Below are 27,307 nucleotides of genomic sequence, written 5' to 3' on the forward strand. Positions count from 1 at the left end.
TAATTAGCAAGTGGTTGATTTTAGAGGTGGGAGTAGATTTATCCAATACATACCAAGCAATTCCGATAAGTATGGAATTAAAATATTTTGGACCTGTGACTCATGTAACACCACTAAAAGGGTGCCCATATTTTGTCAAAGAAAACTAAAGTTCCCTGCCAGCAAAAGGAAATGTCCAGTTATTTTAATTTTAACTAACAACTGTGCTCTCTGAGGTGCAAATTATTAAAACATGTTAATGTTCTATTATTTTGTTACTAAAGTTGATTACTTCAATCCGGTTTGATATTTTTGTTACTCAAATACCTTCAGATTGTTAATTTATAGTTAAACTTTGAATATGTAACACAATGACTTAACCCACAATGAGTAAAAACAAATTGTTAGAAGCCAGTTTATAAGTTATAAATATTTTTTCCATTCAAAATTGTGTACGGGTGTGTAGCACCCAGTTGCCAGGGACCGTATAAAAAAATTTCAAACCCTCATAAAAAAATTTTTTAAGCATATTTTTAAAATTTACAACCTCCAATGTGTTCATCCCAACCACCTTATAGATGGGAATGAGGCCCAGAAAAATTTATAAAACGAGACTCGAGATATGAGCAAAAATATAGCGACTTCGGGTCGATTACACCCAGTCGCCGGGGAAAGGGTTAAAAGACTGAATATGTATGCCAGTAGTGTCAACTTATTTAAACATCAGATAATAAAAATTTTAAATTATAACAAAGAAAATATAAGGCAGCACTGCATAACATTGCTCTATAAAGACCACCTACCCCAAATTACATTTATCTCAAATAAACCACCTACTTTTCTTTGTGTTATATCATATGTGCATGACATTTTATAATGAAAAAATGGCTTCTCATATTTTAAACTATAATATTCGACAATAAAATCAATAAGTTATAAAAAAAAATGATACATTTTTAAAATTGAAATATAAGAAGTTTGTCACAGATAACTTGTAAATCAACAAATAACAAATTTGCTATCACAAAGTGAACAACTAATGCACACAACAAGTAGAATATCATATAGGTGGGTTTAACATTTACTTTTTTTGGTATAACACATTTCCCACTGGAAACGTAAGTGAGAAATACAATGATACTGTTGGCTTACCCATACCACACTGCTGTATTGCTTGGAAAATGTATAGAATTGAATATAAGCTCTATATATATAAGTCTATATAAAACACACTGGTATATTGCTTGGGAACTTTAATAGAACAAAAATACTCTCACAGTTATCCAGATACCACACTTCTACATTGCTTGGTAACTTTATTGAAACAAATACTCACCCAGTGTTAACCCATAGGTAAGACAAAAACATCAGTGATGTAACAAATAGAGAAATCAAATGTCAGGTTTAGCAACTATCTTGTTTGTATCATATTGCTTAGTTGTTGTGTTTATTTTAAATAACACCAGCCCACTCATTCCAAGATTAGACAAGGTTTTTAGGGGTTATTGCCATAATGAGCATACAAGAATTTAAGGCACCTCGCTTACAACACATAAAAATGTATTCTAAAATACTAACCAAATATTTAACATCCTATGATAAAGGAAATTGTAAAACTCCAATTTAATCTAAAGAGAGGATCGACTTTTGTGACATTTTCAAATGTCAAAAACATTTCTGAAAATAATAAACAGTTTTCGGAAGCACCAAAGTTGCTACGACCACAGCACAAGGTTGCCACAATGAGAATCACAGCACCAAGTTATCACAAAGATGTGTTCACTTACAGATTACTTTTCTAACATACAGTAAACAGCTGATGTAGTTGTGCTGGCTGGACATTGTGGATATTGTTACAACTTTGGTCTCCGATTTGAAAGACCAATATTTTGTTTTAATTTAATTTTCACCACATTTCATACATTCGTTGCAAGTAACATAGCACCAAATAATCTTTGAAAAGCAAATATGATGTATGCCTTCCAAGTGATGGCATACATTTGCAGTGGGTCAGAAATCAAACACTGATGTGTAAAAACCACTGCAGGAAAAATCATGTTGTTGTTGCTATCTTTATATTTAACCAAATATGTCCAAACAATTACATGTATGAAAAGGATTAAACATTAATCTGATAATATTACTATGTAGACATTCCACTAAAACTACTTCCTCCTTCCCCCAGTGCAAAAAGTACACCAAGTCTTGTTTAAGATGAGATCATATTCTAATTAAAATATTTTGTTGCATAGAATAAATTAAAACTTACATAATGCGAAATTACTTTCTGTAAAAAAATAATTTAAGTACATTTTGAAATATGATCTGCTGTTTCTAATTTAACTTTATATAGTAGTTACTATATAAAAATAAGAAATGATTTCTTTGTTAGTACTTCAATTTCATTTTTTTTTCCTAGACTGCACTTTTTGACTACCTTCATGTTCAACGAGCACATAAACAGAACAATGATAAGAATGGATAGGGTCAGAGAGCTGGAACATTACCTTTCCTTAAAGCTGTTAAATCGGAATGGAAAGCGCCAAAAAAAAAAAGACCAACAGTGTGTTTAGCTAAGCCAACAATATCAAGTAAAATCAAGTATACATTAAAATTATTAAATCAAGACTTCACAGACATTTCATCTGAATACTAACCATTATTTTATCATAACGTCAGTTGTAAAGAATAAAAAATATTAAATTACGTATTCGATTGTAACATGAAAATATTTTTAAAATTTTAATGTAGATTTAGTTAAGAGGAGACTTAGAATTGAAGATTATAGGTGTAAACAAATCAAGTTGCAGTATTGTAAGCTATATCGCACTGGAACTCCGACGACTCTGATGACAGAACGGCTGGCTCCGACATGCTGCGCTTAATTTTTGGGATGCAGGAGTACAAATTCTGTAGAGTAGAGAGGACATTGGGGAACAGGGGCCTCTCGTCACGGTTAAAGCTGGTGCAGCTCAGCATAAGAATTTTCACTTGTTTGGGGGTGTCGTTGCGACAGAGGCTGATGTCCGGCTTTAAATACCCCTTGCCGATCATGAATAAAAGTTGTTCTCTGTTGTTGATCTTCGCATACGGCAATGTTCCGGTGACGAGTTCGAACACCACGATACCAAAGGCAAACACATCGGACTGGAAAGTGTATGGGTTGGGGACATTCATACGGATGATCTCTGGAGCCATCCACAGAATAGTGCCGGTGGGTTGTTGAGACATATCCGTGGTCTCCTGCATGTTATTGACTGTCGCAAGACCGAAATCTCCAATCTTCACTGTCATGTTCTCCTGGAATATTTCTGTTAGAAAAATATTGTTTGATTTCAAGTCCCTGTGAATGATTGATTTAGCATGAAGGTAATCCATGCCCTGAGCTATCTGCTTGCCAATCATAATTAGCTGAAACATTTGAAATTTTGTTTCCTTCACATGTAGATGGGTGTACAAGCTGTCACCATCACACCACTGAGTGACGATGGCTAGGTACGGTGTCGTCATCAAGCCCATGAACAGCAGGATATTGTTATGTCTGGTTTTTCTCAACACACACACTTCATTTTTAAATGCCTGGATTTGGCTGGGCGTGGGATCTGTAAAATTTAATTTCTTCACAGCCACTGGGCCATGCCAGTGCGCTTTGTAGACCGTGCCAAATGATCCGGAACCGATTTTACACTCATACACAATATTCATATTAGGAATCTCCCAATCACCGATGGAATCTCGTTCAACGTATCTCTGCTTGACTGCTAAAGCATTGGAATCGTTAGAGCTCAGTGAATTATTTGAGCGCATTATATCATTTTTGGTAGAAAGTTCTTCATTCTGTATAGTAAGGTTGAAATCAGGCACAGAGGGCGATCTCTTTCGTTGTAAAGAATTAGGCTCTACAAATGAATAAAGGCTTTCTCTGTCCTGTTTCTTTTTTATCGGAGCACTATTGATATCTGGAAACATATGGGGGTTTTTGACCGTGCTGAGATATTTAACAAGGGCGTCCTGACACGTGAAGCCCTCTTCACATTTTGCGTGACGTTTATGCCCACACGCCTGGCACTGGAGGCTCTGGAACATCAGGTTGTGACAAACGTCACAGTAGGTCAAAGTAAAGTGGGTTTTCTTTACGTAGTTGTGGGCAAATATATCCTTGTAAGGAAGACGCACTCGCGAATTGTCGTCCACTTCTTTGATGTCAAGGTACACCTCCTGACCAGCCAACTGACCAAGTTCCGTGCTCCAGCTCAAAAGAATACTCCTTGATTTGTCTCGGAACACCTGGCACCCGTCGGCGTGAAATCCTCGCAATTGCATCGGCTTCATCAGCCCCTCTTTCAAAGTTTTCCCTTGGACTGCCCGTATTGTGGTAGTCATATTTAAAGGGAGATAAACTTTGATCAGAGGGTTGGGAAAAGTTTTGGTGGTCGGGCTGGAGGAACTGACAGAAGACGCAAGAGACATATTGTCTTTCTCTGCATTGTACGACTGCGCACGTTCTGTCAGTACAGGTGAGTCAACTAAATCTTGCCCCATTTGATCCAGGAGTTGCTGCTCTTGTAACTGGTACTTGTGTATCTTATCTGTAAGGCTCTCATATTCTTTGATGTAAATCGACGGAGGGCGCTGGTGGTTACTAAAAGCTTCGTTGATTGATTCTAGAGTTTTACGTGTTGCAGCAATGACCGTTTGGATGTTTGACAACTTCTGCTGCAAGCTCACCTTACTGGGAGTGGAAAATTCTGAATAGTAGCCAACATCATTCATCATTTTCTTTCTAGGGATAGTTGCAGCCATTAAAAGAACTTACTGGTGAAACTTCCTTATAAATGTAGACATCAGGCTACAAGTATAATTTAGCTTTCAGTAAACAGCAGGTCATTCATCAGCCTGTGGGTGAAAATATAAAAGATTTTTTTTAAAACAGCAGCAAGGCTATACATTTTAAAATATATTTAAATATTTTTATGAGTTTAAGGGCACAGTATGGAAACAAGTTTATAAAAAACAGTAACAAACATAAAACATTTCTAAAACTTAATTAGTTAAGTTAATAGTATTTTCTGTATCAATACTGCTTAAATGTAAAATTGGGTGCTTTTGGCAATATTTTAATTTTAAAATTACAGGCCTTTACATAGCCTCTTCATGTAATTACATGAAGCTAAATAAAGAAGTTTCTGTCAGTTCTATGTAAACAATTTATAAATTCATAACAAATCAAACAAGAAGTCATAAATCGTGTACAATGTACATTGTTTAAACATTCACTCGTTCAAAGTCTTCACTTAAAAAACAATCAATTACAATTCACAAGCTAACTTAATAATAATAAAGAGCTGACTAGAAAAAAATAGTAGATTTACCTATAGTAAGTCTAGAGACAGGCTTACTACCAACTTTTCTAGATCTAGATAGGCAGTCAGAGTCTACTCTAAATCTAGATATCTACTCTTGAGATTTGATTATTCTAAATCTTATCTAGAATCTATATCTAGTAGTCGTAAGGTAGAGGTGGGACATTTGTACCAGTATGCTATTTGTACTACCTTCATTTTGCTTTTTAAGTTTACCGATAGAAAATTGTTGAATGAATAATCAAACCATGAAAATTTACAAGAGAATTAAGTGTAAGTCTACAAGCCAATAAAGCAATCAAATAACATACTCAGTTCTAAAGAGAGAAAACAACAAGTTGGTACTGCTTTAAGTGCGATGAGAACTTTAAAAAAGATATGTTTTAATGGTTAATTCGTAGAAAAAATTGCTTTTAAGTTTGATTGCATATCTAGATCTATACGAAGGAAATTCTAAATGCTCTTTGACTTTATTACGGATAGGACTCAACAGTGGTACTAGTTTGGCTGCACGTGAGTGTATTTTTTTGTCTTAATTACTGTGCCTTCACTTTCAATATTTACACATTAAAATAATTTATTTTTTTGGCTTTCAATTATGTTTGAAATAAACTGCCTCCGAGTTGAAATTATTTCTTATTTAATTTCTTTCTCAGGGGTTAGATCTATGAATTACCCACTTTCCCATGGGAATATATAGTAAACTGGGTATTCAGTAATATTATAATAGATTGAAAATCAACCAGCAATCTACACTGTAACGCTACTTTGAACTTTCACTTTGGCTAGCTTTACTAAATTACTTTAATCAATCTTGTTCTATGGACCTACTACTCTAGTGGTCCTATCTAAGACGCTAATAATTTTGATAAATATGTAGTATGCAGTGGCGTTGCTAGGTCAGATGTCCCCCGCTGTAGCATCTCATGGTGTCACCCCCCCCCCCACCCCCCCCGCTTTTTTCCCTCTGTAAATTTTGCAGTTGGTATCTTGGTAACACCCCCCCCCCCACCCCCTTGGTAAATGCTTTAACTTGTTCTTTTTTAATACTAATGATGATTATCTACAGTCTGTGGTAGCATTGTTTTCTCTCTAGAGTTTGCATGTTCACGTCATGGTGTCATCGCCGTCCCCCCCCCCATCACGATTGTGATTATGTACTTAAATATTTTTTAACTATAATAAACCACTCATTGAACTGACAAATATTTGTTCTAGATTTATATATCTTGCACTTTTTTTGTCTTGGTGTCACCCAGTGCAGCCCGCACCCCCCACTTCTGCTTCACAGCACTTCTGGTAGTACTACTAAAGTAGATATATGTACTTAATTAGTATGTAATCCTAGGATCTAGTTTGATCTAGATCTAGAGATTATACTTAGGGGCCTAGATCTAGATCTATTACTATTAGCCTTTATTGTATTATGCCTATATATAGTCCTATAGTTTAGACTAGTATAGAAGATAGATCTTATAATCTTAAAAAATAAAAAGACATCAGACATTCTATGGCAATTATTGTCAATTAGGCCCTACAAATTATAAAATAATGAACAAACAATAACATAACGAATATTGTTTTTACCACAAAGTCTAAATTAAAAATTTAACCTTAGCATGAAATTTAAATATTTAAAATGATCTAAGTCTAGACTCTAGCTAGATCTAATCTAGATCTAGAGTAGAATCTAGCACTCACTAGATCTAGATTCTAGATCTGGCTGATCTAGATTCTAGAACCTAAATTTACTAAATTACAATTTAAAAATTTAAATCTAGAATCTAATCTAGATCTAGATCTAGAATTTAGATTTCTAGATCTAGATCTAGATCTAGAATCTAGGACTATAGAGTCACAAATACCGAAATGACTTGACATGACATAGGCATAGGACATACAAACACTGTCATACACTATAGAATTTAGATTTTAGACTATCAAACACATCTAGTCTAGCTAGTCTAGACGTTTACCTTTTGGCCTAATTTTGAAGTATTTGTATGGTGTGTCGTCTACGACTACACGGGTTTATAAATAACTTCACAAATTATTTAAACGGAGCAAGCAAATTAAAACATAAATAAGGTGTCTTAGTCATTTATTTTTATTTTGCCAACCTTTAACTTCAGTCGTGCTGAGCCAAACGAATAATCCTAAAATAAGTGTGTGATTTCCTAGGTTTCACATAAAGTCCACTGATCGAAAATACACAGTAATCCTAAATGCATCTTACGTAGGTTTTCGATAAGAATTTTTTTAGCTATTCGTTGTTCTGTAGCCTAATTTGTGATATAACACAGTAAGCCAAACTGGCAAGGTCTAGTAAGCTGTAGTGTTTAAAAAGCTAGATCTACATAATAAAACTCAATGACACCAATCTGAAGAAAGAAAAATGTTCAATGCAAATCTAGATCAAGAATTCTTTTACATCTATGTTATTTTTTAAACGAACTGTGGTAGTATCTGAATATGATTAAATAGATCTAGAATCTAGCTGCAATTAAAACATATTTGATTTAAAATCCGAATTTTAAAATGTGAATTAACTAAGAAGGGAGGGAATGTAAATGTAGGTCAGTTACCTCCTATAAAGCGCCTAAAGTCTAAAGCCTACTTAGGGTCAATGTATTTAAACTCTGTGCTCTACTTTGATCGACCTAAAGTTGCGTAAGAGTCACTTCAGGCGGGGAGGGTGGGGTCCATTTGAAATGCACTGCATACGTTTTATTTTAAATTAGACTTAACATTCTGACGGTTAATAATACAGTCTACCGTAAATAATAAATCAAGAAGTGTAACTGTTAGTCATTTCTCAGTTGCTTGTTCAACTGAACATGGACCGATAACTCCCTCTCTTTGTTCATTTAAGATTTTTATTGATAATTATTACCATTAATGCTCACAATCTGGCTCGGCGCCCCTGGTCGACTCCTAACTTGCCAGCCGTTTAGGTTGGTACAGCTTTTACAATCCGATTTGATTTGATACACGGCTGAACACATGACATCGACCTAAACCAGCTGGTACCAGCTCAATACAAAAAAGCTAATAATAGTTTGACCTAGTTTTCAAGATTTGTTTCTGATTATTGTGCTTTTTATTTCGTAATAAATTGTGCTGCTGATATAAGAAATCTTGGCTTTATTTATCAATACTTTTGCATCAGTCTTCGTCTTGAAACCTTTTTTTTTCTTTTTAAAGCTATTTTTAAAAAAAATATAATTGAAAATATAGATATAGCCCCCCCCCCCCTCGTCCCCACTCCTCCAATTTTATGTTAAAGCTTTGATAAACGTCACGTTTTTTGGACAAGTGGTGGGGAGGAAAAAAGTGGTTCAGTAAGCTATTGAACTCGTGGTGATGTTTTGAAACCATGAAAGTAATAAAGTCACAGATTGTGTCAAATTCGTTCCAGCCGTTTCTTTTTACTATGACGTTCATAAAATTAATTAACTTTTTTTTCTTATAAACAGAGTGTGGGGGGTCTATATATCTAATGACGTTAATATATAGCAAGCGATTGTATCTGGGCACATTTCCTGAGTTGAGTGTATGACGTCACCTAGCCTAGAATCGAAAAGTAGTTTGGTGCGACGCTGCTGTTTGAATTTGTAGTAACACAGGGGAGAGCAGCGTGCTCTAAATTAACAATCAATGTGTAGATTCCCAACACAATTTGCAGACAACTGTTTATAGTTTTCAAAACAACTGGAGGAAAAAATTATTAAAATTTAGTTTATTCATACTATGTGGCACTCTCGTGATACATTTTAAAAAATCTAGGCCTGCGCACTATATTTTAGAGTTGAACATCCACACATCTACGTCTAGTCTGGTGAGCAGTTTGCTCTTTTAAAACGTCGATAGTTTATTTATGGTTGCTGGTAGGGTAGAAAATCTGGCACGAATCGTGCACGTATTTTTATAACACGGATTAGGGTGGCGGGTGGTTTTGTTATATTGTGTTCAGGGGAGGGGGATGTTAAGTGGTGTAGAGCAATTTTATATAACACAGCCTTTGGTGTTCTTAATATTTTGTTATCAAACTCTGTTTTTGCTTCTAATTTGTAATCAGTTGGCATTGTTGGAAGATCTTTAGACACATTTGCCTTACTACACGATTGTTGGTCTTTCTTCAACTCAAATAAAAGATATTTCTCTAAAATGACGCAAAACAAGTAATTTATTATTTTTTTTACTTTAAAAATATTTTGAATATATTGTTGCCATTTACATAAATATATAGCCTATGTGTTCTTACATAGGCCTCTACCTATACATATAGGTTATATATATATATAGGTATGCTGTTAAAAGTATATATTTTCTATATAAATTCCATTTCCTTCGAGGAGAAGAAGAGATGCCTGGAAGAAACTCTGAATATGTGCATATTCCATTAACGGCCGTCCCTTTATCTTCTTCGCTCTTTATCGTATTATTCGAAAGGACTTTCTCCATCCATGATGTCCACCCTTAAATGACCAATTTAGGGGGAGACACCAGATCTTTAAATGTTTGACTTTGTGTTATAAATACTTCTATTGTATACATTGGGGGACGGGTTATAAGTGAGGTATTTTTTCTTCTGATAACAGACCAAGACTTTACCCTCATGGTAAATGTAAAAATATTTAATTTAAAACGTAATTTCTTACTTAGTCCATTGAGATTTATATCTTTAGCGTCGTTAATACTCGGGGGTTATCCAAAGATATGGTCACTTTCTGGGGTTGGACTTTTGTGATGGTCAGTGGCGATGGTGGTTGGGGTAAAAGCTGATTTTAAAAAGTGTGGTGTCTTATATTTAGACTGTAAAGATATACTTACTTTTCGAGGTTATACTTTTATTTCACGGGAGGCTACCAGGCTAATAATGTTAAAGATTTTTTTACCACAGTTACCTCCCTTTAAACATTTTTTACCCGTTGGACTGATTTTTTGCACAGATATACGATGTTTTCATATATTTTTTATTTATAATGTTCTATTGATCTAATTCATTTTTTAAATGTAGTGTTTTATTCATTGTATTTTATATAATGACATTTCTTTCATGTTCTCTGTTTTGTTTTAGCATTGTTTCTGACAGAAAATTCAACAGAGAAAATTCAACTTCTATAATATCTAGCATTCACAGGTCGTTTACCTCATTTGTTGCCATAATTATTGCGTGCGCCTCGGTGCTTTTTGATGCAGCGATTATCTCAAATCGACGTAATAAGAGGTCCATAAATAACGTCGACACGTAGGTAAAAACACGTGGGTAACAACCGACTGCAAATCAATGACGTCACGAATGGACGACAGCCCCCCCCCCCCAATTTAGCAAATTTTTAATGTCTTTTTTCTGATGTTCATTTCAATCCGATACATTTTTTTTTTACTGCGAACCCTTGCCTCGGTGTTAGTTAAAAACACGTAGTAGGAGTTGACTGAACTAGTAACATAACCCAGCTTGAAACATAGTCACTTCAGTGTCCCTGGCCAATCAGTTCAATAGTTCATTAGATAAAACTAAAGTAATTTTTTGTAGAGTTCAGCAATGTGTTTATCTGGCCAAGTAATGCGATTAATTACTAAGACTAACGTTATCAATCAACAATTATTGAGATAAAGTCTAGTGCAGTTAATAAAGTGCTGTGTGCAACACTAATGATAGGGGTGGGGGTGGTGTTAAATAAATAATGATGGGGATGGGGGTTAAATAAACTATGATAATAACTGACACTGTAAACTCGTTTATTGTGAGTTTTAAGAATATTGTGTATGCGTGTGTGTGTGCGCGCGCGTGTCATAACCGGATACGCGAGGCAGGATGTAATCACGCCGGATGTTGTATGTTTATGTCAAGATGTCCGGGTTTACGTCAGTCAACAGGTCAAGGCCTGTTATGACCGGATATCCGGGTCCAGTTTGATGTCATCGTGTGCTGTCTTTTTAGAACGAAATAGATATTATTTACAAAATATATATTTCAACCAGCGTCCACCTCCAATCTTCCCTCCCCGAAAATTTAAGTCAGCCGAATGTTTCAAGTGCGCCCCCCCCCCCCCCCCACCCCTCCTTCTCGGAAAAACATTTCTGAAACACTGGTTAACTGAAGAATTGACAACGCCTCTATCCAACAATTTTGCATTTTAGATTTGGTGTCACCCCTCTCCTTTAGTATTTTATTCAATAAAACATTGTCGTCATAATTTCACGATTCAATGTCACCCCCCCCCCCCTAAATGGTATCACCCAGTGCTGACCGCACCCCCAGTTCCCCCACTGTAACGCTCAAGGATCGGATCCTGTCCAGCCGAGCTGTTTAGTCCTAACAAATGTGTATGTGCCTTTGTTTATAATTATATTAGCCAGGACGTGCCAACGTTTATGATGCTGTAAACAAACCCGACACTTTGTTAATTTTCTTCTATCTATCGTCGACTGAGGCTAATTGTGGGCGAGACTTGATAAAAACATTAAATGGGCAAGTTTTAATAAGAAGCGTGTGCCAAAGTTGGTAGCAATGCAGATTTTGTGCGCGTGAATCAGAAACATCGCTAGTCAGTTAGGTCCATCATTTTATTATCCAATCAAATGTAGCTCAACGCTTTATTTATGTAACTGATATTGTAAACTCTGATGGTATTTATAGAAAAGTTTTGGATCAGCTTATTGGTCGGTTTTTTTTTTGTTTGTTATTGTTCTTTGTATGTTGATTTCTTTTTTGTTTTTGGTCCATTAGTTGAAATTTTAAAAATTAACGTCATATTGTTTAATATTACTACCAACACGCATTGGTGCAAATGATATTTAATACCGTAAAATTTAAAAAGAAAACATTTTTAAAATGTTATAATTGTGGATTCAATAATAAACTTTCATTTTTTTATTATAAAATTATTTTTAAAAAAAAGAAACTTTGTACAGATTTTATACAACATTACCAATTAACACAACAGACATACAACATTAACATGCAAATGGTTGGTTTAAAAAAGTTTTTAAAAAATATCACAAGTGTTGGACATGGGGGGCTAGATTTCCTCTATACTAGTCGGCAGGACCGCCTGAAAGGTTAATGCAAATCCTTTTCTGTTGAGAGTATCATCGGAGTGGAAGTGTATAACTAGATAAGACGTCGCGGACACTATCGGATCCGGCAAGTCGTTGCCGCAGAACGGACCGAAGACCGGGCTAGACGTCTGTTTTCCGTTGAAGATTTTCACGTTGTCGTAACGGCACTCGGCCTCGTGCTCAAGCTGGAAGGCGGTGAAGACGATTCTGATTTGAGAACCCTCCGGGGCTTGGAGCTTCCACTCGCAGTCCTCGCGGTGCCGGTAGTTGTGGTCACCGTAGCGGGCGTGGGAGACCAGCGTCTGGGGCGCCGTCGTGGCCCACATGTACGCCCCGCAGAGGGTGTCGTGCTCGGCGTCGAAACCCTGCCGCTGGACGGAAGCGTCGGAGAAGAACATGATGTACATGCTGTTGGTGTTGGTGATGATGGGGTCGGGTACAACGGCCCCGCAGAAGGTTCCCAGACGATCGGCGGTGCTGTCGGAACCGTCGAAGACGACGATGTGGTCGTAGGTGCATTCCTGGTGGGGCTCCAGCTCAAAGACGAGAAATTTCAGGCGTATTCTGTGACCCGGCACCGTGCTGATGTGCCAGACACAGTCGGACTTGCTGGGGTAGTTTTCCGGGAAATTCGGGCTGGAAATTTTTCCTTGGTGGGCGGAAGTCTCCGTCTGGCACCCGCCCTCCTTGCACCCGTGCATGTCCTCGTGTAGGGTGAACCCGCTCTGACATGCGCAGTGATAACTTCCGACAGTGTTTTTACAAACGTGATGACAACCGCCGTTGTTTACTGCGCATTCGTCTTTGTCGGTTCTGAAGAAAGCTGTGAAACCTTTTTTCTGAACGGAACTATCCGATTTGAATTCTATTTTTAGCGTGTTTTTCTCCGAGGTGACTGGCGCGGGAATGGTGTTGCCGCAGAAAACGTCTTGTTTGCCTTCCTCGTTCAAACCACGGTCGATAATCACCGAGTCGTACTCGCATCCTTGGTTTTGGCCTTCGATGTCAAAATACGTGAAGTTGATGTTAATCTTGTGGTCGCTTGGCGCCACGATCTGCCACACGCAATGTTTGTTGGCGGGGTAGAACTCGGGATACGACGGTGACGTGATGGTACCGTTTTCGGCGTGGATGTACCCACCGCAGGCGTTTTCGCAGCGTTTTCCGTCCGAATGCAACTCGTAGCCGATCCTGCACTCGCACCTGTAGCTGCCTAAAGTGTTGACGCAGATGTGGTCACACCCGTGGTCGTTGTTTTTGCACTCGTCCAACTCTTTGACAAACGTCGCCCGGAATCCTTCCTTCTGGATGGAGGCGTCGCTGAAAAACTTGACGAAAAGATGACGTCCGGTTGACTGAATATCATCCGGGATGGTGTAGCCGCAGAATTTTCCGATCAGCGGGGAAAGTTCCGTAGCGCCGTCTCGCACCTCCAAGTAATCGTAGACGCAGTTTTCGTGATTCTCTATCTCAAACGACTGGAACTTGAGCGCCGTGGTGAAGCCTTCCTCCACCGTGATCTTCCAGACGCACAGCTTCTGAGGTCTGTACGGGTCAGGGTAGTTCGGACTTGAAAGCATCCCGTCTTCCTTGCTGATCTCCCCTCCGCAGATCGCTTCGTACTCCGCATCAAAACTCGCCCCGTGTCTCGACCGGAACTCAATCCACATCCGGTGCCCAGTCGAGGTCAGGAGAGGGGGGGTCCGGTCACCGCAGAAGCGGCCGAGCAGGGGGGATTTGACGTAGTGTCCGTCCCTGACTTCTAGGTAGTCCGTCTCGCAGTTTGTGCGCTTGTAGAAGCTGAGTCTGGTGATGTTGAGCACGATGGTCTCCCCGTGGGTGGCGGAGATGCGCCACTGGCACAGGTCAGCGACCCCGGCTGTAGACGAGTGGTTGAACCTGTCGCTAGCCTCCAGCAGCGTTCGCCCGCACTTTGGGCAGTTGTAAAGTTTGTTGGCCTGCTCGATATCCCCCGGGCTCAGCCGGACCCGCTGGCCAATTTCCGGTCTGACCACAATGCCAGGTTTTTTCAAAGGCAGGATCGTGTCGACGTACGTAGTCCTGCCGAAGGTGTTCCTGGCGTAGTGCATGATGCTCCCGTAGTCGTAGGTCTCGTTCAGAGAGTTCACATCCCCGTGTGTCAGCATTTTAAAATTATACTCCTGACCCGGCATGACGTTTTTCAGATTAATCTGCACGTGCGCGTCTCGATCTGGTCGCGTGTGTTCATGCCAGAACCCAACGGCGTGACCCAGTTCGTGGACGACTATCCCGAATTTGTCGCAGTTCTTGCCGATAGAGATCCCTTGAGGACCGTTGCCTCGTTTCCCCACAAACGAACAGCAGCCGCAAGCGCTTTCCGTGAACACAACATAGTTCTGATCATCGTGTTCTCGTTCTTTGAACACAATGCAGGTGTAGTTCTCCCAGTGTTTCATGGCTTGCTGGAACAGAGCCTTGTTCGCGGCAGAAAACTTCGCCTCGATGTGGTACGGGATAATGCCGAACTCCCAAAGTCTTTCTTTCACAGCCGTGGCGGCTCTTCGGCTTCTCGAATGCACCATCTTTTTAAAACTTTTCGACTTCCTGACTTTGCGTTTTCTGTTTTTCGTTTTACGATACGACGGAACAGCCTCGGTGCTTTCTTGTTTTGGGCTGGCGTGGTTCTCTTCCTGGAGTCTGGTCAACTCTCTCCTCGACTGGTTCCACTTCATCCTCGTCACCTTGATCTCGTCTTTCAGCTGTTTCTTCACATTCTTGCACTTGATTTTATTTTTCAGCTTGCACGGTTTCAACAAATCCGCTTTTTGGGCCTCCAGATATGTTTTCAAATCTTCCGTATCCGCTTGAAGCTGGACAATCCTCTCCTCTCGCGACCGGAAGTTGTGTCTCGGCGCGCGGTGGCTGACGGGATCCTCGACCTGCAGCTCGTGCAGCGGATCAGAGTCGTTGTTCTTCCGCATCAAGAACTCGAGCATCAGCCTGCCGGCGTCGCCATTGTAGTCCTCGTAGTCCATGGCCACGTCGTGCATGAAGCCTGCGGCCTTGCAAGGATCGAGGTACGCGTCATATTCCGGTGTGTAGTTTGCCGAGAGCCCCAGTGCGTGTACGCTGATGAACAGACACGCGAAGATAAAAGGTCCAATCATTTTACTCGCTGACCTGTGCAAAAATAAATTATTTTGTTTATGGAATATAATATCGAAAAAAAAACACAGATGTATATTTAAATAAATTGTGACACAGCTTTTTTTGTTGTTTTATTTGATTAATTAATTAATTTTATTTGACTAATTACTAAATAGTCTAGTAACGATGAGCATTTTGGTAAATTCATAAGGCCTAATTAGGCCTTGTACTAAGAACAAGAAGTGAATGCTAGGCCTTACTACAGACCCACATTTCTATAAAAAGTATCAATGTTTCAGTCATAAAATGCCCTTAAGTTTAAAAGACTTGGCTTTTCTTCATTATTCACGTACATATACGTTAATTAAATAAATCAAACTGTAAAATTACTGTGTCGTATATCCACTGTCAAAAAAGGTATTTTTATTTAATTCAACTGGAAATTATAAAGGAACATATTAAAGAGCTTGGAGGGGGGGGGGTCACTTTCTGTAGTTTTAACGAAGGCGTAGGGACCATGATATGTGGTTGTGTGAGCAGCCAGATCTAGTCATGCTGGTATTCGAGTAACAGATATAGCCCGAAAAACTCCAGTTAGGATCGCGAAACCGTAACACGTCCCTGAGTTCACCCAGCTCTGATGGGTTCCCAACTAACGTTAAGGAAAGATACCTGACCACACTATCCACTCTTTAGCCAGAGTTCCCTGAAGTAAGTCAACTCTACTTCACTTGCCCCATGGACTTTACGATTGGGTACTTTACTTTTACTTTATATAGCCGAGCAACTATATGGATAGCAAATCTACCACAGCTTATGTGTACTTGTGTGGGTAGCTTAACTAGCACATAACATGTGTGGGTAGCCAATCTAACAATAGCAGTAGCAGTGCGGATATTATATAATATCTTGCCTAACTTCAGCTTATTTTGAATACCTCACTTTTATTTATCTAAGCACAACAAAAACAAAATAGTGGTTAATTAGGCTGTAAAATTAATTAAGGTAATTACTTTTTATCTCAACTTGTTAATTAGCCTATTTACTGCAATTAGGATCTTCCCCCTCCCCCCCCCCCCCCCATAACTATTGAGACTTGTTTACATGAACCTCCGTAGGCGTTGCCCAATCAGTAAAAGAGATGGGGTGGGGAGCTCTTTTAACTCAGTGATATTTCCAGATAAATACTTCATATATATATATATATATATATATATATATATATATATATATATATATATATATATATATATATATATATATATATATATGATAAAATATTTTTTATTTATACAGGTTTAGAGAGAGAAAAATCAATTCCTGGGGCGTAACGCCCCCCACCACCCCCTCTAGCTACGCCATTGATTTAATTTGTCTCCCTAACTGCTGCGTGCTCTCAACCTCCGGTACGGCAGGCCATTGAAACTTTACGTATTTTGCTCCCGCTGAATTGGGTTAAGTCAATTAAGTGTAAAGCGTATCTAGGTAAAGTACCCACTAATCCAGAAAGTGGGCTAACCTACCTTGAGTGTGCTCCGATTCACCTGTAAGGGGGGCCGTATGCTGTTAGCCAAGGCGCATGGGTTGGTCCAAAGTCCGGCGCCGACGGTAGGTGAACTTGACCTAGATGTGAAAACTGTGTTGAATCAGTGCTGTGGTTCCATTGGGCCTTCAATCAACATTTCCTGAATGGGTCACTCGAGGTGGGCGTGTCCCTAAATGGGGATAAAGGAGTGTGAAAAAATGGGTAATTGGGATGTGTTATCTTAAAGTGATGTAAAAAGTTGATGCGTAATTGATAGTGTCCTGTTGAAAACAACGCAAACAAGCGATAAATTGCAGCTATCTTTAAAGGCTGGTTTTCACATGCATACATGGATACTTTTAGATCAATGTCGAATAACTAAGCAAAATAGCGGAAATTCGGGAGGGGGTGTGGGGTCAGAAATACATTGTTTTATTTATATAGTTTCTATCTGTCCGGTCACTATTTCTATGTCTGGCCACTGTTTATGTCTATGTGGCCACTGTTTATGTCTGTCAGGCCACTGTTTATGTCTGTCTGGCCACTGTTTATGTCTGTCTGGCCACTGTTTATGTCTATGTGGCCACTGTTTCTATGTCTGGCCACTGTTTCTATGTCTGGCCACTGTTTATGTCTGTCTGGCCACTGTTTATGTCTGTCTGGCCACTGTTTATGTCTGTCTGGCCACTGTTTATGTCTATGTGGCCACTGTTTCTATGTCTGGCCACTGTTTCTATGTCTGGCCACTGTTTATGTCTGTCTGGCCACTGTTTATGTCTGGCCACTGTTTATGTCTGTCTGGCCACTGTTTATGTCTGTTTGGCCACTGTTTATGTCTGGCCACTGTTTATGTCTGGCCACTGTTTATGTCTGTCTGGCCACTGTTAATGTCTGTCTGGCCACTGTTTATGTCTGGTCACTGTTTATGTTTGTCTGGCCACTGTTTATGTCTGTCTGGCCACTGTTTATGTCTGTCTGGCCACTGTTTATGTCTGTTTGGCCACTGTTTATGTCTGTCTGGCCACTGTTTATGTCTGTTTGACCACTGTTTATGTCTGTCTGGCCACTGTTTATGTCTGTCTGGCCACTGTTTATGTCTGTCTGTCCACTGTTTCTTTGTCTGGCCACTGTTTATGTTTATCTGGCCACTGTTTATGTCTGTCTGGCCACTGTTTATAGCTGTCTGGCCACTGTTTATGTCAGTCTGTCCACTGTTTCTATCCATCCTTGCCACTTTCCGTCTCTGTGACCACTTTTAATGTTTGTCTAACTTTTTTTGTCTACCATTGTATTTCAGCTACTTTCTGAAACATTTTTTTGTATTCACTTGTTTGGAATGTAGACTTACTGTACGTGTAGTAAAATAGTACCCCGCGTTTTTCGAAACGTTTAACGTAACACGAGACACCACTGTTTGTCTTTGCTTTCAGCGGAGGGGAGCGAAAAACTGGTGCATGTGTCATCTCCCACCCCTCACCTCTTAAATATCGAATCCATAAAACATCAGCAATGTTGTTTTTTTTAATTTGTTACTTTAGTCACTTAAATAATTTATTTTTATTTTATACTACTATCCTATTTACAAAGAGTGTTACTATTTTTATTTTATTTTTTAATATTTTTTTTTGCGTTTACAAACTTTTTGGTGAGATCAGAGATGGAACAATGAGGAGGGGGGGGGGGTCAAGGAAGAGGCTTTATGTAACAAGCTTAGAAAATGTCCCTGTTTTATTGTCTGATTTTGATTCCAGTGGATGCTACTACACAAGTTAAATAAATTTTTTAAATATAAGTTAAAAACAAAGATTTTTTTTACATACCCTAATCTCATATTGCATTGTATTACATCCCTGTAGAAAACCATATCTGATACTATAAAACAGTTTTTAAAAATTCCACTCGACTTTTCCATAAACGACGAAATGAATTTGGTTGTACGAAACTTAATGGATTAAAAAAATAAGTTTAATTTGATCCCTGAGGAAAAATGTCTGTTACATTTTCAATAGAAACAATGCCACTCAATATATTTAAAAGTTTTATGTTTAAAAAAAAATAAAGATGTAAGATTTGAAATAAAGACATACCACTATTGAGTAACTGTTCCATTGATAACGTCTATTAAACATTTTAAGACAAAGCATTTTTATAACGCGTGTTTTAATGACACTTTACCTGCATATTTACACAGATTGTACATTTATTTGTAAAACCTCTCGCGCTTACCCTAGCACTCGTTTGTTTCTTCTCAGGGGGGGGGGTGCACCCCCACCCAGAGCCGGCGTTAGGGGGTGGCAAACGGGGCGGCCGCCCTAGGCCCCGCGGTTGAAGGGGCCCCGCGCTTCAGCACTGTCATTGTTATCTTAATTAGTTTGTAAACTTAAATAAATTGTTGCTGAATTCAGTGGGGAAAAACTAAATGGTCGAATGCCGAAGTTGTTGATTGGCCTTTCCCAGTTCGGGTGGGTGATAACTCACTAACGGTTGGTGTTAGTGAGTTATCACCCACCCGAACTGGGAAAGGCCGTAATTCGATACTGAAATAGTGTCACACACCTCCCCTTTGTGTAGGGTACGGTGGCCTGGCATTTGACCTGAGGTGACTGGAGATTGTTGGAAGCGAATCAGCCCCCGACCTGACATGGGATGTAAATTTGGGGAACAGGTAAAAAGATACTCTATTGTATGCGGACCGATGAAGACGTCCTTTTAGTGAGCAGAGGGATGCCTGTAGTAGACAGTTAGTGACCTGATGAACGCTAGTCCTGACTTTCTTGTTGTAGATGTCGTATATGTAGCCCTACTTGTCTTGGTATAACAAAATTAACATTCAGTTGCGTGCAGAGGGGTGGGAAGAGGGCGATGAGGGGGGGGGGGGGCCTTAGGATCTATATCAAGGGGCATTAGACAGAGTGATTTATTATTATTTTTTTTAAAGAAAGTTAAAAGTGTTGATGTAGCATGTTTTCTCTATCAGTAGCAGGTTTACGTCATGGTGTCACCACCAGCCCCCCCCCCCCCCCCTCCACCCTTGTCGGAATTTATCAAATTTGCTCTTAACAGACTATTTAACACTCTAATTAACCACTTTTTAAAGTGGAACTATCATTTTTTGTATATGTTTTGCTATTTTTTTTTGCCTTGGTCTCACCCCCCCCCCCCCCACTAAATGGTCCGCACCCCCCCCCCCTCGCTACGCCCATGCTTTTTTATTAACAATTAGTCATCAAAAACAATTTAAACAACTTTATTTTCCTAATTATTTGGCACGTGATTGAATTTTCTTAAGTGATTTGGTATGAATTACATATCTGTCAAAAGTTATTAAATATCTTAGCAAGGAAAAAAAAACTAAGAACATTGGGTTAAAACGTGGGAGAGGTAAACATCTGTTATTAAAGTCTTATAGACTCCAAAACATTTATGTGTTATTATGTGTGTATGCATATTATATAGGACTATACACACACACACACACACACACACACATATATATATATATATATATATATATATATATATATATATATATATATATATATATATATATATATATATAATGGAAAAAAGCAGGCCCCGCGCGGATGGTTGGCCCTAGGCCCCGCGTATTCCTAACGCCGGCTCTGCCCCCACCCCCTCAACATGCGCACAACACCCGTTTATAAACCTCCTCTGACCCTTTTAAAGAATAAATTGTACCGCGGCCACTGCTCCCTATATACTGATGTGATCTTATTGCCCTTAACATCACAGGGGGCCTCATAGGGAAAAAATAATAATCATGGGGTCCCACTAAAAGCTTAATCCGACATTGTGAATAACAAAATATTCTCTATTTATAATTACTTCTACAGCCCTCCCCCCCCCTCTCTCTCTCACACACACACATACACACACACAAAATCAAGATAAACGTATTTATTTCATGCAAACGACGATCGCATTTTACCCTACATATTTCGCCGACTTAAAACATCTTCCAAGGACAGAGAGGGCCATTTAAAAATCACAACAAAAAATAAAAGGAAAGAGAGAACAAATAGCTATAGAAAATCCGCCGACCTCAAAGGATACCCGCTTCAGATTTTAAAACATCACAGAGAGTAGCACTTGAATTCTCGGGGACGAAAGAGTTAAGTGATCACTTGACCGAATATCTCAGAAATCGATTAGGCTATTATGTCGTCGTGGTCTTTCCCTTCCCATCCCTTCCCAGATGACTTAAAGCTCAAAACTATCCGCGCAATAAATTTGATCCAAGCAAGGTCATTCTTTAGCTCTTGTATAGCTTTTTGAGAATTTATTTCGTATTTTTAGTGTAGATTTTCATGCAGAAATAAAGTAGATGTTTTAGTTTATGCTTACAGATCTTGCAGATACGGGGCTAAAATGACTTTTCGAACACGGGTTCAGTCATGCATAACCACTGATCTATTATTTGATCTTTTACCTCAGCGCATGAAGGTGTTGAGTGATAAGATAATATTCCAACCGCGGCACGACTTGGATACGTAATAGAGCTGGAGAGTTTCGGGAATAGCAGTCAAAGGCTCTATTACTCGACCATCCTAATGGCTTAACAAATTGCCTCTGGTAACTAGAAAAAGGTCCAATGGTCAGCACATTTTAAAGAACCATTTAAAATTTAAAACTGCCAATAGAAAAAAAAAGTTGTAAACTATTGATTTTTAAGTATCGACACTTTAAATTAAAGAAAAATTACAAGAAAACAAATGTTTTAATTCTTTGTGGAAAGGTTCAAATAACTTTCTTAGTTGTACGAACAGTTGGGAAAGTTTTTTGGTGTGTGTGTGAGAGAGAGAGAGAGAGCAGAGTTTCTTCCAAACATCTCTTCGGGGGGGGGGGGGGGGTGGAGCCCCATCCCCCCGAAGAAAGTCTACTGCCCCCCCCCCCCCCCCGAACGAAATGAAATTTATATAGAAAATATATACTTTTAACAGTGTCCGCCCCCCCCCCCCCCCCGAAGAAAGTCAAGTCCCCCCCCCCCCCCCTCCGGAGAAAAACGTCTGGAAGAAACACTGAGAGAGAGAGAACCAGTCAAATATAACGTATTAAACCATTACAAGAGAATCTGTGAATCTGGGGCGGCAAGCATCGAAAACACTGCACCAGCTTTGCTGTTCATAATTATACTTTGTATACGGATCCCCGACAAAGCACTTTGTCAATGACACCCCGCCCCCTTACATAACCTCCCGGTCACTGCCCTCCCCCCCTCCCCATGTTACGCCAATGTGAGAAACTCTGCAATATATTATATAAGTTGCCTGAAATGTGACGACAGTGCATAAAATATATTGTATTACGTACTTTGCCGACCAGAAGAACCGTGGTGGGGGGGGGGTAATTTATCAGTGTGATAATTGATCTTAAGGTAAAGTCGAGAGGAAAATGACCGGGGGGGTAACGGTGAGGGACAATGTCCCGCTCTGGTCTTATAGATATACACACACATACAGTTTTAGGTGGAGACGCTATGGCGGGGGTACTTCAAGCATCCAAAAGTCCATTCAACAGGGGTCCGACAGATATCCACACAAAACAGATATCCGTACCCGAACAGCCGGCCACACCCGAAATGACCCCGTACCAGAAAGAAATGCCCACCACACCAGAAAGAAATGCCCCTGTACAAGAAAGAAATGCCCACCGCAGCAAAGAGAAATGCCCACCGCACCAAAAAGAAATGCCCGCCGCACCAGAAAGAAATGCCCGCCGTACCAAAAAGAAATGCCCGCCGCACCAGAAATGCCCGCGCCACATGTGCCGGTGCCAAGCTAACGAGCTGTTCCCCGCGTCGACCCGCGCCGCTCTGTAGGAGACTATTTTAATCAGGGATTCCAGCCCTGTCGCCCCCCGTACCCCGGGGGCTAGACGGGAATACCTCGGGGCAGTTTCTGCAAACATCTTAATAAACATGACCTTTAAGGCAACGGGGGGGGGGGATTTTTTTGTAGTTGAAAAGATGGTGGTGACCTAGTTAACATCTACCACGTGACCTGGTAGTACACCTTCCCCCCCCCCCCCTCCCTCCCCCTTGTGAGTAAAAGTGGGGACCCGCTGGAACTAGTCTTGAACGTTAGATCTCGTTCAAAACGGTTTCAATCTGTCTTGATGAGAGAAGCGGATGTTTTGAATAACTCGAAGGAAGTTGGGGTGAGGTGGGTATTTTCGCTCACGTGAAAAGTGGGTTTAGTGAAGCCTGTCTAAACGACCTTGTGTTTAGTCGGCTGGGTTTTTGTTTTGATTTTTCGCTGACTTACACGAAACTATTTTTTTTAAATAAATGGAAGCGAAACTTTTTTTTCGTATTATTATTATTGTTGTTAACAATATGAAGAAGACTGGTAAATTAATAATTCAGCTAAAATTATATATCATAAAATAAAAGTAAAGATTCCTCTTTAGACCTAGCGTTCCATTGAGCAGATGAAGTGGAGTTTATATGTTTCCTTACCTCGGCATATGAACGGAAGGTGTAGTCAGCACTTTGCCCAGCCGCCTTTAATTTCCCTAACATGAAATAGGTACCAATTAGAGTTGGGTTGACTCGGGAACGTTATGCTGATTTAGATCCGGATTCGAACTCGAGACTTTCGGGTAAGCAGCCTAGCAGTCTATGCCACGCCATCCATAATTTATATCATAGAACTATTTAAAAAAAATTAAAACTTATAAGAAAGTACCCAAACAGTTCATGATAGTTTAAAATAGACTAATAGTTCACAAATAGACAAATAGTTCAAAAGGGTAACTGAGTCAAACTATGATGTAGGTCTATGCTACAGTACCCTGGCCCTAACATAAGACACCCCTACTTTTTAACCCCATCGCAGGGGACCTGTAATTTATTTACACAGTGGGGCAACGATTGCAAGGCATATCTAGCAAGTTTTCTTATCTGGGTTTTACTCGCTTCGTTCGAACGTGTTTATATATGATGAACGTTCATTTAGATGTTTTAAGAAAAGTTTATTCTTCTGTATGTTAAGAAGTTAATATTTTTGTTGAAACGTTCAATTATATGTTTGTTGAAAGGTTAATTAGTATGCATGTTAAGAAATTCATTCATATATTTTATGAAAATGTCTTTCGTATGTGTGTTAAGAAATTCATTCATATAAGTTCATTCGTATGTATGTTGAGAAATTCATTCATATAGTTTATAAAAAGTTCATTCACATGAATATGTATGTTAAGAAGATTATACATTCTTCAAACTATGTATGGCTACACAAGCGTGTAAGCCCTAAGCAAACACACACACACACACACACAAACACACGCTATTTTCTCCAAAGAAAATCTACATCTAAAATAAAAAATAAAAAATAACGTTCCTTAGATAGCGTAGTGTTGGGTTTTAGTTTCTTTCTAAACTAACAGTTTAGTAGCTATCAGTTTCAGCCCTAACGAGTTACTAAACGCGACGTTAAGACACAATCGAACCCTAACTGCGACCCCATGTGTAGTTCATGGTCTTTTGTTATGGTCGACTGACCTTCTGACCTTTTGGGTCAGTGTGCTGCGCTAGCCTCTGATAACACAGCGATTCGATCTGTAAACGACACAGTGAACTGACGACAAGATTGGATAAAGACTGCAGGTTTTCGCAGCAAGGCATGAGTGCTACTGTTATCTATTTAAAACAAGACGTTTCTTCGGTCAATTATCCGGTAAAACAGAGGCTAAGATAGCCGTAACAGAAATAAAAACAGTGGCCGTCACCGTTTTACTCAGAGCCGTTGGCCATTTAAATTCATGGCTTAGTTGTTTCAATTAATTAAAGCCATGTAATGACTGGATAACTAGGGTTGCCAGATACCTTTTCCGAAAATACTGGACACCTTTCCATCCTTCCCTTCTCAGGTATGCCGCAAAGCAGAAGAAGGGGTAACAGAGTATTATTCATATACTTGTCCAGTATTTATATTTATTTTATCCTGGACAGTCTGCTCAAATACTGGACTGTCCAGTTCAAAACTGGACACCTGGCAACCCTATGGATAACAAGCCATTCCAATCACATTTCTTACATTAGCTAGTAGATAATTCAAGTGGTTGTTATCGAATTAGCAACTTAATAATCTCTAAGCAAGTACGACTATGGTTTTCCATTTGATTTAGATCTAGTAAGAACGTAGGGCTACTTAGATAAGTAATATTTATTAGCTATCTACATCAATGGTATTTGTTACAAGCAAATAATATATTTGGGCTATCAACGACAAATGGATATGGTAAGAAAATATAGATACATTTCTTACCGGATAACTGAAGATAAAAGAAGTTAATTATCCACTGAGGTTTAAGTATTAATATCCACTGGATAAGATTTTTAAAACTTGGATTCGGCTTACTTCAACACTGGATTAGTAGCTTCTAATACGTTCACTCAATAAAGTATTATTTAAAGAAATCACGGCAATGTTGCTTACCTTTACACCCAATGAACACACACTGAAATAGAAATTGTACCAAGAAGTAGAAAGAAAAAAAAATCCTTTCCACCCCCACGAACTTGAACTCTTCCGGCTCAGCACCATCTAATGCTATGACAGTGAGGCGAGCTGACATATATATTTCCAGGTTCTGTCCATTGTATCAACGTGCCGGGTGAACCCCACCACCACTGCGTGTCAACGCGGAGTTCCCTGCCCCTTCCTTCACTCGTGCCAGGAAGAAAACCCCATAACAATTACCTCCCTTGCTTGAGCCGGGTGACGTGGGGTGTGAGGGGTGGGGAGAGAAAGGGGTGGGGGTGTGAGGACAGACGGTAGGACTTCAAAGAAATAGAACTGCACCCGTGTAAATAAAGAGACGAAGGCTTTGGGGGCCAGGGTAAAATTTAGGCTTACCTTTTTTTTCTGTTCAATAAAGAATATTTGATAACCTTTCGTTTTTAATTAAGTCGGGTAGGTAATGCAAATGACGTTACACACTAAGAGGGCTGGGGTAGGTGACGATGGAGGGTGGGGGGGGGGGGGGGGGAGGGGACAGGTGGGGGTCTGAAATTGAGACCAAGTTTTGTTAAGTTTTATTTTATTTTTTTTAATTTTTTTTTTGACAAATAAAAAAAACAATAATTCTTTTTTAAATTATAGAGAGGGTTTAGAAATCTCCGAGGTGGAGATTTTTTTAATAATGAAGTTTTATATGTTTGTCAATAAGGGATTGTTTGTGAGTGGGGAATCTGTACAACGGGGTGTCGTCTTTTTTTTGGGGGGGGGGGGGGGAATAGTGAGGTACATGGGAGGAAAGGCAGATGCAGTAGAGTTTATGTTAGTCTCTAACCTCCGTACATTGCCCACCCACCGCCTTCCCCCCCCCCCCCCCCCCCCAAACGCCTTGCAAAAAGAATTGAGCTATAATACGCAGGAGCTTTAATTTTAAAGTTACGTTTTCAAATCAACCCTGTGGCCTCTGCCTACATCACAGAAATCTTTTTTTTTTCGCCATAAAGTTTAGACAGGGCAGAGCTTCACAATAAACAAAGTAATTTAACGAGGGGGGGGGGCGGGGCAATTTTTTTATGGCGTCTGGGTGTATTAAGTATTCGCCTTCTAGGCAAACGTCCTGGAAGAAATGTTTCGAAACTTACCCTGAGCACAGCAAACTCCCAAGATCTGGTTTCTGCGATTTTTGATTAATTATTGTGAGGGTGGGGGTGAATAGAAGATCTTCCGCTGGTTGTGAGGGTGGGGGTGTCAACTGCCTGGCCTAACTACTGACCCACGCTTCAGTGGTCAGCTGACCGTCCCACGTGACCGGTCAGCTCCTGTACTTTCATTTGTCTCTCTAACCAACTAGCTATAGCCTGTTTCTTACCATTAACTTCTTCTACTTGACCTATCCGACCTAAACTAGCGTCATCACAATTATATTAATGAAATTATTTTATGGACATCTCAACGTCGTTATAGTCGCACTGGTGTAGGACGGCGTGGTCGGATGGTAGAGCGCATGACGTCTAACCTGAATGTTTCGAGTTCAAATCCCGGGCTCGTGTCCGTATGACGTCCCTGAGTCCAGCTAACTTTAATGGGTATTTGACTCACGTTAGGGAAGGTAAAGACGGCTGGGCATAGAGTTGACTTTCTGGGGCTGAGGCAGAGGCGTAGAGATCTTTCCCAGCGCCCGGTACAAACTTTCAATTTGGCGCCCCCCCCCCCCCCCCCAAATATTTTTTTATATTTATAATGTAAAAATGCAGCTAAAATGA

General features: G+C 39.6%; 2 protein-coding genes across 5 annotated transcripts; both read right to left on the minus strand.

Moving 5' to 3' along the window:
- Positions 1–2,193: 2,193 nt before the first annotated feature.
- Positions 2,194–8,334, minus strand: LOC131930623 (serine/threonine-protein kinase A-Raf). Of its 3 annotated transcripts, none has more exons than XM_059287191.1 (2): positions 8,236–8,334; positions 2,194–4,875 (listed from the first exon to the last, which is right to left on the minus strand). In XM_059287191.1, the coding sequence occupies exon 2, from the start codon at positions 4,780–4,782 to the stop codon at positions 2,779–2,781; it is 2,004 nt and encodes a 667-aa protein (XP_059143174.1). In that variant the 5' UTR covers positions 4,783–4,875; positions 8,236–8,334; the 3' UTR covers positions 2,194–2,778. The 3 variants fall into 3 exon arrangements, with proteins under 3 accessions (XP_059143174.1, XP_059143176.1, XP_059143175.1); XM_059287193.1 differs by lacking the exon at positions 8,236–8,334 and adding an exon at positions 7,463–7,572; XM_059287192.1 differs by lacking the exon at positions 8,236–8,334 and adding an exon at positions 7,319–7,450.
- A 3,798-nt stretch (positions 8,335–12,132) lies between these two features.
- On the minus strand, positions 12,133–25,726 carry LOC131930624 (tolloid-like protein 1). Of its 2 annotated transcripts, none has more exons than XM_059287194.1 (3): positions 25,524–25,726; positions 17,063–17,254; positions 12,133–15,572 (listed from the first exon to the last, which is right to left on the minus strand). In XM_059287194.1, the coding sequence occupies exon 3, from the start codon at positions 15,557–15,559 to the stop codon at positions 12,371–12,373; it is 3,189 nt and encodes a 1,062-aa protein (XP_059143177.1). In that variant the 5' UTR covers positions 15,560–15,572; positions 17,063–17,254; positions 25,524–25,726; the 3' UTR covers positions 12,133–12,370. The 2 variants fall into 2 exon arrangements, with proteins under 2 accessions (XP_059143177.1, XP_059143178.1); XM_059287195.1 differs by lacking the exon at positions 25,524–25,726 and adding an exon at positions 25,353–25,503.
- Between the last annotated feature and the right edge of the window lie 1,581 nt (positions 25,727–27,307).

Source organism: Physella acuta, unplaced genomic scaffold, assembly GCF_028476545.2.
Source record: "Physella acuta isolate Inbredline_101_S28 unplaced genomic scaffold, ASM2847654v3 ptg001810l, whole genome shotgun sequence".
In the NCBI taxonomy this organism is placed as follows: domain Eukaryota; kingdom Metazoa; phylum Mollusca; class Gastropoda; family Physidae; genus Physella; species Physella acuta.

Coding starts and splice junctions, on each gene's coding strand:
- LOC131930623 (XM_059287191.1), bottom strand. CDS start 4,782: ATGGCTGCAACTATCCCTAGAAAGAAAATGATGAATGATGTTGGCTAC.
- LOC131930624 (XM_059287194.1), bottom strand. CDS start 15,559: ATGATTGGACCTTTTATCTTCGCGTGTCTGTTCATCAGCGTACACGCA.